This window comes from Zootoca vivipara, chromosome 4, assembly GCF_963506605.1.
Source record: "Zootoca vivipara chromosome 4, rZooViv1.1, whole genome shotgun sequence".
Taxonomy (NCBI): Eukaryota; Metazoa; Chordata; class Lepidosauria; order Squamata; family Lacertidae; genus Zootoca; species Zootoca vivipara.
In genome coordinates this window covers 63,226,543-63,238,054 of record NC_083279.1, presented here as the reverse complement: position 1 = coordinate 63,238,054, position 11,512 = coordinate 63,226,543, and the positions used below count along the sequence as shown (strand labels likewise).

General features: G+C 43.1%; 1 protein-coding gene across 3 annotated transcripts in view; it reads right to left on the bottom strand.

Annotated features, from left to right (window-relative positions):
* Positions 1-7,261: 7,261 nt before the first annotated feature.
* The window catches only part of LOC118085160 (myelin protein zero-like protein 1), a 32,848-nt gene continuing 28,597 nt past the window's right edge, over positions 7,262-11,512 (bottom strand). For 2 of the 3 annotated variants that reach the window (XM_060273663.1, XM_060273661.1), the window contains exon 6: positions 7,262-8,879. Coding sequence is in view for 1 of the 3 variants with exons in the window: in XM_060273661.1 (XP_060129644.1) it covers positions 8,778-8,879 (102 nt within the window). In the remaining 2 variants the exon portion in view is untranslated. The remainder of the gene's footprint in view (positions 8,880-11,512) is intronic. The other variant, XR_009557489.1, reaches the window with a different exon arrangement.

Sequence of the window (11,512 nt, the reverse complement as noted above, 5' to 3'; positions counted from 1 at the left end):
ATTAATCTGTTCCAGATGGGTCCACGGCGTTCATAAACCGAAAATTCATAAACCGAGGTTCCACTGTACTCTAGTCCTTCAAAAGTTAAAAGGTATCGATAAGTGACCAGGCCTGTTCAGCTAAATTAGGGTAAGCAATGCAGTGGGCTCCAGATGTTGGATCCCAGTTGCCATCAGCCCCAGCCAACATAGTTAAGGATAAGAGTTGCAGTCCAGCAATGTCTTTCTCAACCTTTGAGTTCAACTCCATCCCACACTAGCAGGACCAGCGTTCAGGGATTATGAGAGTTGTGGGACCCATGGTTGAGAGAAGCTGATTTGTAAAAACTTCCTCAAATGTAAAAGCTTTTCTGTGAGGCTAGGAAGTGTGGCTCCTATCATGTGCTTTAATATATGGGGCTGAAAAGCATCCTGGAAATGGTGGTACATGACTATGTAGCTTTGTTTCTAGGGGGTGTACACAAAACTAGCCTTTAACTCCAATTTTTAAAAGGTTCTTTTAAAAAATACACAGGCCATGCTATATTTTTGACCAAATTTATAATGTTGGTTTTGTAAGTTAGCAAGCGAATTGTGAATTTGGATGGGGTTAGTTTGCTCATCACTAGTAAAGGCTAGGTTAATGGAAGAGCATGAGAGTAGTCAGGGGCTACTCCTGAAGCATATTCTCCTATACTGAGCACTATGCACAGTGGTATATTGAGCATTTAAAGTCAAAGTTAAATCTTGGTTTTGTAGCAGAAGTATGTGAAAGGCAAAGGCAATTCAATATCTCATGCTTGACAAATTATGAAACACACAACAGACCACTAATGGAAAAAGTGTATTAAAATATTCACAAGAGTACAATAGAAAACATGTAAATATCCAATGTGATGTGTATCCAACTTAGAAGCAAGTCAAAACAAGTATGTTACCACTAGTTCCTGCTTTAACTTTACAGAGACCTTGTAGAACAATCCCTTGCCCAAAATTATACACCTATTTTATAGGTGTTTACACCCTTTTGCCCCACCCCTCCAATCTAGCAGCATCATAGTGTGGTGCCCTCTTAGTGGTGCTTTCCAGAAGGTAGCCAACTGCCTGTGCAGCAGCTGCATTTGAGAACATAGGGAAGGAAAGTAAGGAGACTGTACAACTTAATACAAAATGAAATTCCAGTTTTTTAAAAGTGCAGAAACAAGGTAGAAAAGGGCTCAGTAGCTGCATTCTGTGGAGTTATATAGAGCCAAAGGAGATCTTGAGAAGAAGGTCTAAGGGTTGGGGAGCTAGGTTTCACAAGTGGGAGTCCTTTGTTAGATCTTGATTGCCTTTCACAGAAAAGGGCATCTAAATTGAGCACCATAGGAAAATTGCCCTTTCACTGAGGCATCTCCTAGATTTTAACTAGGAAACAGTTTTAATAAGGGGGGATGCAACTTCTACCCATCACACACAAATAGAAAAATGTGGTTTTAAAAGGCTTGGTAGATATAAGAATAAAGTAAAACTCTGAATGAGACTTGACAGACTTCAAGGTTCATCCGTTGATGACTGAACACCTGCTCACTTCACCAGAACAACTGACTGTACACAGAAAGGAAAGCCTTTGGAGTTTTGTGAATACAGAGCAAGTTACAAGACAGATGATCACCTCAACTACTTCAAAAAATTAAGACAAAACTTTTTATAGTTTCCCTATTCACACTGAAATGTTGATACTGCAGACCCACAAAGCACTCTAGCAAGAGACAAAGCTTCATGAACAAATAAGATAGAACTCCTACAGTCTGAACGATCTTCCCCAAACCCTACTGGAATAAAAGCACTCTACTTATTCAAACATGGTTATCTGCCATGAAGAACTTCTATTGAACAATATTCTACTGAGATGAAATATGAGGGTTAAGGAGTTGAAACCTAGTAGCAACACTAGCCTCTACTTGCCTTGTCTCTCTAAAAAAAGGGCACTACACCTCCACTAAAATTGATGGCAAACTGGTTTTTAACTGGGTTAGACCACACTTTTAAGTTAGAAAATATACTATTTACAAATATGATTATAACATGGATCATACTTCAGACATGTTAAGGGATGTAAAACCTCAAGATGCCACAATTTCTCATGAATAGAGGTTTTCAGCTTGAACAGCTAGGAAAAGACACTTGTTCCAATTTTACTGTTTAAGCAACATATCTTCTGTCGGGGGAAATGTAGCCCCTTTAGGGTTCTTGTGCTTGCCAAGTTGTCTACTACTAAACTCAGAAGAGGAGCAACGTTCAAGCGAATGAGAGGACAACAAACCCAAATTCTCTCCTGCACTATAAGCCATATTCAGGCTCCTTTCGAAATGCTGAAAAACAGGTGCATGTCACAAACAAAAGGGCCATCATGCTGCTAGCTCCAATTGCTGATGAAGCAAAGTGTCAAAAGTATCAGGCAAAGATGAAAGAAGAAAGAAAAAATAGTGGCGTGCTTTTCTAGTAATAAGGTGCTAGAATTAAAAGATTACGTTAGGTTCTACAATATTCTGAAAACACTGAATAATAAATTGTTTTCTCCTCAGGACTGTAAGCAACTCCTACACAGCTCATTTGGCTTCAAGTATTCACAAGTAGCTGTAGTTTGCATCAGATCATATGCAGAGTAGTGATTAGTTGTTCGTTATAACTGAAGCAGGTATTTCCATTAATTTACTTTTCTGGCATTCCTCATTTATTACTTATACCCCACCCATCTGGCCGGACCTCCCCAGCCACTCTGGGCGACTTCCAACAGAATATTAAAAACACGATAAAACATTAACAACTTCCCTAAACAGGGCTGCCTTCAGATGTTTTCTAAAAGTCTGGTAGTTGTTTATTTCTTTGACATCTGATGGGAGGGCGTTCCACAGGGTGGGTGCCACTACCGAGAAGGCCCTCTGCCTGGTTCCCTGTAACCTCACTTCTCACAATGAGGGAACTGCCAAAAGGCCCTCAGCACTGGACCTCAGTGTCCGGGCTGAATGATGGGGGTGGAGACGCTCCTTCAAAAATACTGGGCTGAGGCCGTTTAGGGCTTTAACGGTCAGCACCAACACTTTGAATTGTGCTCGGAAATGTACTGGGAGTCAATGAAGGTCTTTCAGGACTGGTGTTATATGCTTTCGGCAACCACTCTCAGTCACCAGTCTAGCTGCTGCATTGTGGATTAGTTGTAGTTTCCGGGTCACCTTCAAAGGTAGCCCCATGTAGAGTGTATTGCAGTATTCCAAACGGGAGGTAATTAGAGCATGCAGCACTCTAGCAAGACAGTCTGTGGGCAGATAGGGTCTCAGCCTGCGCACCAGATGGAGCTGGTAGAAAGCTGTCCAGGACACAGATTGACCTGTGCCTCCATGGACTGCTGTGAGTCCAAAATGACTCCCAGGCTGCACACCTCATCCTTCAGGGGCACAGTTACCCCATTCAGCACCGGCCTGCCACGTCCCCCCAAAACAGTACTTCTGTCTTGTCAGGATTCAACCTCAATCTGTTAGCCGCCATCCATTCTCCAATCACCTCCAGACACTCACACAGGACCTTCACCGCCTTCACTGGTTCTGATTAAAAAGCGAGGCAGAGCTGGGTATTATCCGCATACTGATCAACATTCAGCTCAAACCCCCTGATGATTTCTCCCAGCGACTTCATATAGATGTTAAAAAGCATGGGGGAGAGGACGGAACCCTGAGGCACCCCATAAGTGAGAGCCCAGGGGGCTGAACACTCATCCCTCAACATCACTTTCTGGACATGGTCCAGGAGGAAGGAGCGGAACCACTGTATAACAGTGCCCCCAGCTCCTCTAGATGGTCCAGAAGGATGTCATGGTTGATGGTATCAAAGGCCGCTGAGATATCCAGCAGAACTAGGAAACAGCTTTCACCCTTGTTCCTAGCCCGCTGGAGATCATCAACCAGCGCAACCAAGGCAGTTTCAGTCCCATGATGAGGCCTGAATCTCGACTGGAAGGGATCCAAATGGTCTGCATCCTCCAGGCATGCCTGGAGTTGTTCAGCAGCCACCCACTCAATCACCTTGCCCAAGAATGGAAGATTTGAATCTGGGTGATAGTTGGCCATATTGGCCAGGTCTAAAGATCTTTTTTAAAGAAGCGGTTTAATGACTACCTCTTTCAACGGGTCTGGGAAGGCTCCCTCACAGAGAGAAGCATTTACGATCCCACCGAGTCCATTGTCCAGCCCTTCCTGGCTCACTTTTATGAGCTAGGATGGGCAAGGATCAAGGAGACAATTGGTTGGTTTCACTCGTCCAAGCAGCCTGTCCACATCCTCGGAGGTAACAGATTGGAATTGATCCCATGCAACTTGACTAGACAGGACTCTAGCTCTCTCCCGCCCTGGCTCTGCTCCCACAGTGGTCTACCTCTTTCTGAATCTGAGCAACTTTATCTGCAAAAAACTTAGCAAAATCATTGCAGGAGATCTTGGGGTCCTTACTGGGCCCCAATGGCAAAGGTCATTCCATTAAAATGCAAACCACCTAAAAGAGTCTCCTGCTGCTGTTCTCTGCAGATGCAATAGAGGCGGTGAAGAAGGTCCTATTCGCCATCACTATCGCCACTTGATAGGCTCGACGCCAAGCTCTAACCTGTGTCCGGTGTGATTCAGAATGAGTTTTCTGCCACCGGTGCTCCAGCCGTCTCAGCGATTGTTTCATCGCCCTCAGCCCTGGAGAAAATCACGGGGATGTCCGGGCTCCATGCAATCGGAGAGGGCGCTTCGGAATCAGACAGTCAATAGCCCTGGTTAACCACATTCCAGCAGGCCACCAGGGAATCACCTGAAAGGCCATCAGCATAGGATAAACATCCCCTACCACTCTCTGGAAACCATTTGGATCCATTAAGTGGCGGGGTAGACCATCCAAATCGGTCCCACCTCCCTGCAGAAGGGAAGGGTCACAGAGAAGTCCAGTTGCACCAGAAAGTGATCCAACCATGGCACTTCTTTTGCTTCACTTTTAGTTAGTGTCAGATCACCCACATCCATGCATTTCCACGACTATGAGTTGGGCCAAACTTATTCAGGGACAGCCTCATGGAGGCCATGCTTTCCATGAAGTCCCGAGCGGCCCCTTGTAAGGTCGTGTCGGCATGGATATTAAAATCTCGCAGGACAACCAAAATAGGTGTTTCCGGGAGAACATTCGCCACGACCTGAAGCAGCTCGGGCAGGGAATCCTTGGTGCAGCGGGGAGGTCAGTACACCAAAAGGAATCCTGTACTGCCCCTAGTGCCCAATGTCCAGAACATGCACTCATAAAACTGGGTCTTCCCAATAGGACGCTTGGTGCACGCTAATTACTTCCTTAAAATCTCTGCAACCCGCCCCCTCCCCACCCATATGACCTGGGTTGCTGTACGTAAGAGAAACCTGGTGGACAAGCAATGGCAAGAACAGGCCCATCTGCTTCATCCAACCAAGTCTCTGTTACATACACCAAGCAGAAACAGTTACAAATTGGTTATGAGCCATGACAAACACTTGTGTTCCAACTCTTCTGATTTTATTGCTCCTCCTAGCGACAAATTACGCACACTCCCATTGGGCTGTATACACCACAAGAGGTAGCTGCAAAGCAGAGTGGCCCAAATTCTACCTTGTGCGGTCTACATTTGTTTTTAGCTAGAATCCTTATGATGCACTGATGTATTTTACATTAATAAAGCAAGAATGTATATTCAGGATGTCATAACCATTAAGGCATAGCTTATCTGCATTATGTGGTCCTCCTGTTTAACAGCATAAGATGTTCTCCATCAGACCACAATCCACCTAGTCCAACATTCTTTGCACACACAAAACATCCCAGTAACCCACCAGGTGCTGGGTGGTCAACCAGAAGTTTTCAGGCAACTAAGGGACTGCAATCTGTCAATCTACCTTCTGGCAACCCCTGTTCTGAAGTGGGCAAGGAGACCAGTGCAGTACTGGAGAAAATTTAAAAAGCACCTGAAGTTTTTTTCAGTCCCACCCTCACTCCCCAACTGAATAAAGATTGAAAAGTCAAAGGGAATTCAACAGGCTCCTTTCAACAGTGACACTAAATGAGTATTAAAAGAGCAACCTCATAAAACTAATCAACCTCTAAAATGACACGTGGGTGTATTCAGATTAGCATTAAGTGTCACCTTTCATTAACTTTTGTCCCTCACTGTTCGAGACAAATCTTCACTTGCTCATTCATCTACACTCCTGCAACGTTTTTGTTTTGTAGAGGGCGGGGTGCAATTCTAGGATGAATATGTGCAGTTGTGCATAAGACGGCGAGCCTACTGGGTCAGGCCAACATCCTTGTCTCACAGCGGCCAATGAGATTCCTGCAGGAAACCCGCCAGCCCTTGCCAGTCCCAGTAAATGATGTACTGCATGCAAAAACCAGTAAGTGGAGGTGAGACTAATAATGGCATGGCCAGTTTCATTTATGGTAAAAGAAAGTAAGACAAGCAGTACCCAAGGCATCTATAATGAATGGGTGCATGTGTACAATGGCATAATTTCACTGTTCAGAAAGGAGAAAAACTCCAAAAAAGCTTCAGTGAACACCAGCACTTCAGCCCTGTTCAGGTTTTCTTAGACTCAAGTGCCACCAAGTTCAATGGAACTTACTTTCCTAGTAAGTTAATTTAGGACTGCAGCCTAAGTCTACTGAGATCACAGGAGACAGCAGTAAAGATGACCGTAGCACAGAAGAGTTGGTAATTGAAGCCTTCTAATTTTTCTACTTTGAAAAATAAATAAATCCATTAAGGAACAAGGGATTAATGCTCATACAGGCATGCCTCATTTTAGCAGTGATCTTGCTGTGGAAATGCACTCACCACATTTGGGCAGAAGTACAATGTTCCCTCCTCTTAGCCCAAGCTTTAGGGGGATCCTGCTTGTTTGGTTCTGCAAAGTGCTGACTGGCCAGCCTTTGGGTCAATCATAAAGTTTCATCTGCTACCATTCACACTTTCTTACACTTTTAAGAAAACTCCACTGCACAGATAAACATGTAAGGGCCTTGGGAAGAAGAAGAAGAAGAAGAAGAAGAAGAAGAAGAAGAAGAAGAAGAAGAAGAAGAAGAAGAAGAAGAAGAAGAAGAAGAAGAAGAAGAAGAAGAAGAAGAAGAAGAAGAAGAAGAAGAAGAAGAAGAAGAAGAAGAAGAAGAAGAAGAAGAAGAAGAAGAAGAAGAAGAGGAAGAAGAAGGAGGAGGAGGAGGAGGAGGAGGAGGAGGAGGAGGAGGAGGAGGAGGAGGAGGAGGAGGAGGAGGAGGAGGAGGAGGAGGAGGAGGATGGGACAGCCTGTCTGAAACAATGGTTTGAGGCAGGAAGGGAGAAAAAGAAGAAGAGTAGTTTGGATTTGATATCCTGCTTTATCACTACCGGAAGGAGTCTCAAAGCAGCTAACATTCTCCTTTCCCTTCCTCCCCCACAACAAACACTGTGACGTGAGAGTAGGGCTGAGAGACTTCAAAGACGTGTGACTAGCCCAAGGTTACCCAGCAGCTGCATGTAGAGGAGCGCAGATGCAAACCCAGTTCACCAGATTACGAGTCTACCGCTCTTAACCACTACACCACACTGGCTCTCACACTGGAGGAGAGAACAGCAGATGATTTGGAGGTTGTGTGCCCTTACAAGAATAATAGAGCGGCAATAGAGCAGAACTTAACCCCACAGTAGAGAAATCCACAGTCCTTTCTGTTTGAAGGTAAATCTGCAGTCTGAGAATGAGTAACAATAGAATCTTGGCCCTCACCTCTTGAAACAGGAAGTGTACTACTGGCTTATTCTATCATATATGGCTTCCATGAAGCACTCCCCTCCATGGAATTAGATAAAACAGTAAGAGGTAACTTGTAAATTCTAACTTTCTTTCTGCAACAGCTACATCCCAATAAGCCTTACTAAAAGCAGCCCAATGTAAGGGTATTCTAGAAAGTCATATTAGGATCAGACTGAGTAAGTTCATTCAGCACCACTTCACTACCATATTTTCTTCAAAGACAAAACTGAATACCACTTTTATTGCAGAAAAATCACCAGAGGGAAATAAAAATTAGAGGGACTTCTTGTTAATGCTTCATTATTGTAATGACCAAATTAAAATGTCTAAAAGCTTGGTTGGGGGGGGGGCGCTGCACCGAAAAGAGACAAAGGTTAGTTAATGCCCTGAAGATAGAACTTTGGCTTCAACCAATAAGAGGACCAGGCTGGAAACAAGGGGGAGGGGAGGGGAGGGCTTTCCTACCCTACTGTAGAAAGAGGTAAATGGGAATTGGGAATGAAAGACAGGAGTGAATTTGTATGAAACAGTGTGTAAAGCACCAGATTAGGAAAAGAGAATCCTCATGCAGAAACACTTATCCTCAAATCCATTTCATCAAAAGAAATCAATCCTGTAAAAAACAAAGTATCAAATTCATTAGACTATCCAGGAATCTTCCAGTTTTTCCATAGAACAGACAAATTACTTAAAGGTGTAATATGAATATTTGCTTTCTTCCTCTTATCCTAGATACAAAAAAAATATTAGCAATTTATAAGCAGAATTCTTATCATATTTCAACATGCAACATTGGTCTCAGTTCTGTACGATTTAAATAGACTATTTACACACAATACATATATAATCTCTTTCTCTCTGTATGCACATGCATTGGTCCTAGCCTAGGCATCAAAGGCCACATGTGAGTTCTCTGGGTCAATCTTCTTCAAGCGAGTCCAGTTTGAATTTTTGTTTAGCTTTGGGTTGGTTGGGATTTCCTCAGTTCTTCCGAATGTCAGCATAAACGACAGATTCAGACTTGTTGATCTTGTCACTGTAACGCCCTCCGGAGTGATCTAACTGCGCATAAATTACTGGGCCCTAAAAAAAAGAAGTAAGCAAACTGATGAAAGAGCATGATTCCTTCAGTGCATTGCTGGCAGGCAGTGTAAAGACAAAATTAATCTATAGATTAGGAAGTTAATGAGCATTAAGCAGGCAAAGCTCTATTAAATGTACAAAAGACACAGATTTCCCCCCTCTTTTAACTGTTTGGGTCTATCTAGAAACTATGCAAGTCAATTTAACTTTTTTTAGAAATTAATCTACTGTGATAAAGTCCTGCAAAAGAATTTGCAAATCTTTTCTTATAGAAATCTGGTATTTCATTCTTCAGGTAGATGGAATTGCTTGTAGCCTTCAGAACAATTCACCGAACAACAGAGCAGAGAATGGATTGATATTTTGAGAGAGTACATCAATAATTCACAGTCCGGCTAAAATCAGCCCATTCAATAGGCTCCATTTGTGCTGAATCAGAAAGGGACATGTCACATTAGCAGTATTTTTCTTGGGAGCTGCTGCAATATACTAAATTAAGATAACATGTTTGAATTTTAAATTTCATCTACCACCTTGAGCAAATACTAGGTTGAAAATAGTACTCCTCAAACTGCAGATTGTCTTCACACTGACAATGGATCAGCTTTGGGGGCATACACACTCAAAGCTCCTTTCCTCTTCTTTTAGCAGAAGCTGGCAAACAAACCAGGAAGACTTTTTTTAACTACAGTTAATCGTAATATCCTGTTTTAGATGAAAAAAGAAACAGCTTCAGAACAAGGAGGATACTAGCCAACTTCAAACTGTGGCTTGTTTTGAATCTGTTAACCAGTGATTTCTGGTTTAGACAAAATGGGAAACTTAATGGAAGACTTCCTGGCTGCCAACTTGCATAAGGATGAGTGAGTGAAGAAATTATGTCTACACACCCATCTTCGGTTACTATCATGATCATCCAAAAATGGTCTTTCAGAAATACTACCGGCTTTTTGTGATTCAGTATTTTTCTGCATCTGTTTGCAGTGTCCACAGAGACACTACAAGTTCTTCAGCAAAAACCAAAAGCAAAGACTGTCCAGCAACACTTACACCTCTAGATGGCAGCAGTGCTTGTGGAGTATTAAAAAACAAACGAGAAACCAACAGGGAGTTGGAAGAATAATCCGTATTTTTTTATGTTCAATAAGGCTGTGTGGCCCACAAGGAATCAATAAAATTACATTCACCAATGTTTAATTGGCCTACCATTCTTGCCCACAATCAGCCACAACAACACTCTTTGGAAATGTGCATATTAAAAATGTCAATACAGTTTAATTATAAGGATGACTAAAGGATCAATATTGCAGTAAGAAAGCACTTTAGGAACCAGTTCAGAGGAAGAAAGTAGTTGGGAATGACTAGCTGGGAAGACACATATTCTTCAGCTGCAGACAGTGAAGTTATGGCCAAAAGTATGTTTTTTTGAACATACAAAACTGTAGTGTGTATAGCAAGCTTCTTCCATTAGCCAAACAGTTCACCAAAGGTTTTCAACACCATTACCGGATCTAAGGCAGCTTCTTGTGGAAGCCACATGAATGAGTCATGCTCTGCACGTTTTTTATTCCTGTTTGCTTTAGAAATGAATTTGTTGTTCTTTCATATAAGACCGGGGACGCGGGTGGCGCTGTGGGTTAAACCACAGAGCCTAGGGCTTGCCGATCAGAAGATTGGCGGTTCAAATCCCCGCGACGGGGTGAGCTCCCATTGCTCGGTCCCAGCTCCTGCCAACCTAGCAGTTCGAAAGCACATCAAAGTGCAAGTAGATAATTAGGAAGGTAAACGGTGTTTCCGTGTGCTGCTCTGGTTCGCCAGAAGCGGCTTAGTCATGCTGGCCACATGACCTGGAAGTTGTACGCCGGCTTCCTCGGCCAATAACGTGAAATGAGCGCCGCAACCCCAGAGTCAGTCACGACTGGACCTAATGGTCAGGGGTCCCTTTACCTTTAACATATAAGACCACAACTCTATCAAGTCAACAGATGCTACTCCAGGCATCCCCAAACTTCGGCCCTCCAGATGTTTTGGACTACAATTCCCATTTTCCCCAACCACTGGTCCTGTTAGCTAGGGATCATGGGAGTTGTAGGCCAAAACATCTGCAGGGCCGCAGTTTGGGGATGCCTGTGCTACTCCAAAGGCTAATCCCCCGAGTTCTTGGAACTCAGCCAAGACAAAGGACAAAAGCCTTTTCTTCTATATCAAAGTACTGGCCTTTAAAAAAGGTTTTTCCTTTGAATAATAAGAAGTTCCTTGTTTAGAGACCGTCTGCTAGTTCCTACAAAACTACAGAGAATTCAGATAATGGGGGAAGAGAGGATTCAGATAATGACATATTTGCCTGGAAAATATCAAGAGATCACTGTCCATATGCAGGAATTCAGAACAAATATGTGAACCTAACTATAATTCAATTAAGTGTATATAGTAGCTAGTTGATGGAAAACATCATCTGGAAGTATTCCTCTGAAGAGTTGCTCGCTGGGAACGACACATTTTCTTTTTGTAAGTTGTTCCAATAGCTTTCCAATGTCTGTCTACTCCTATACATCAGGCACAGGGCAATATGCAGATTTTACCAGGCATATGTGTCCCATACAACAAAAGGGCTGAATGGTGTGCAGGCTATC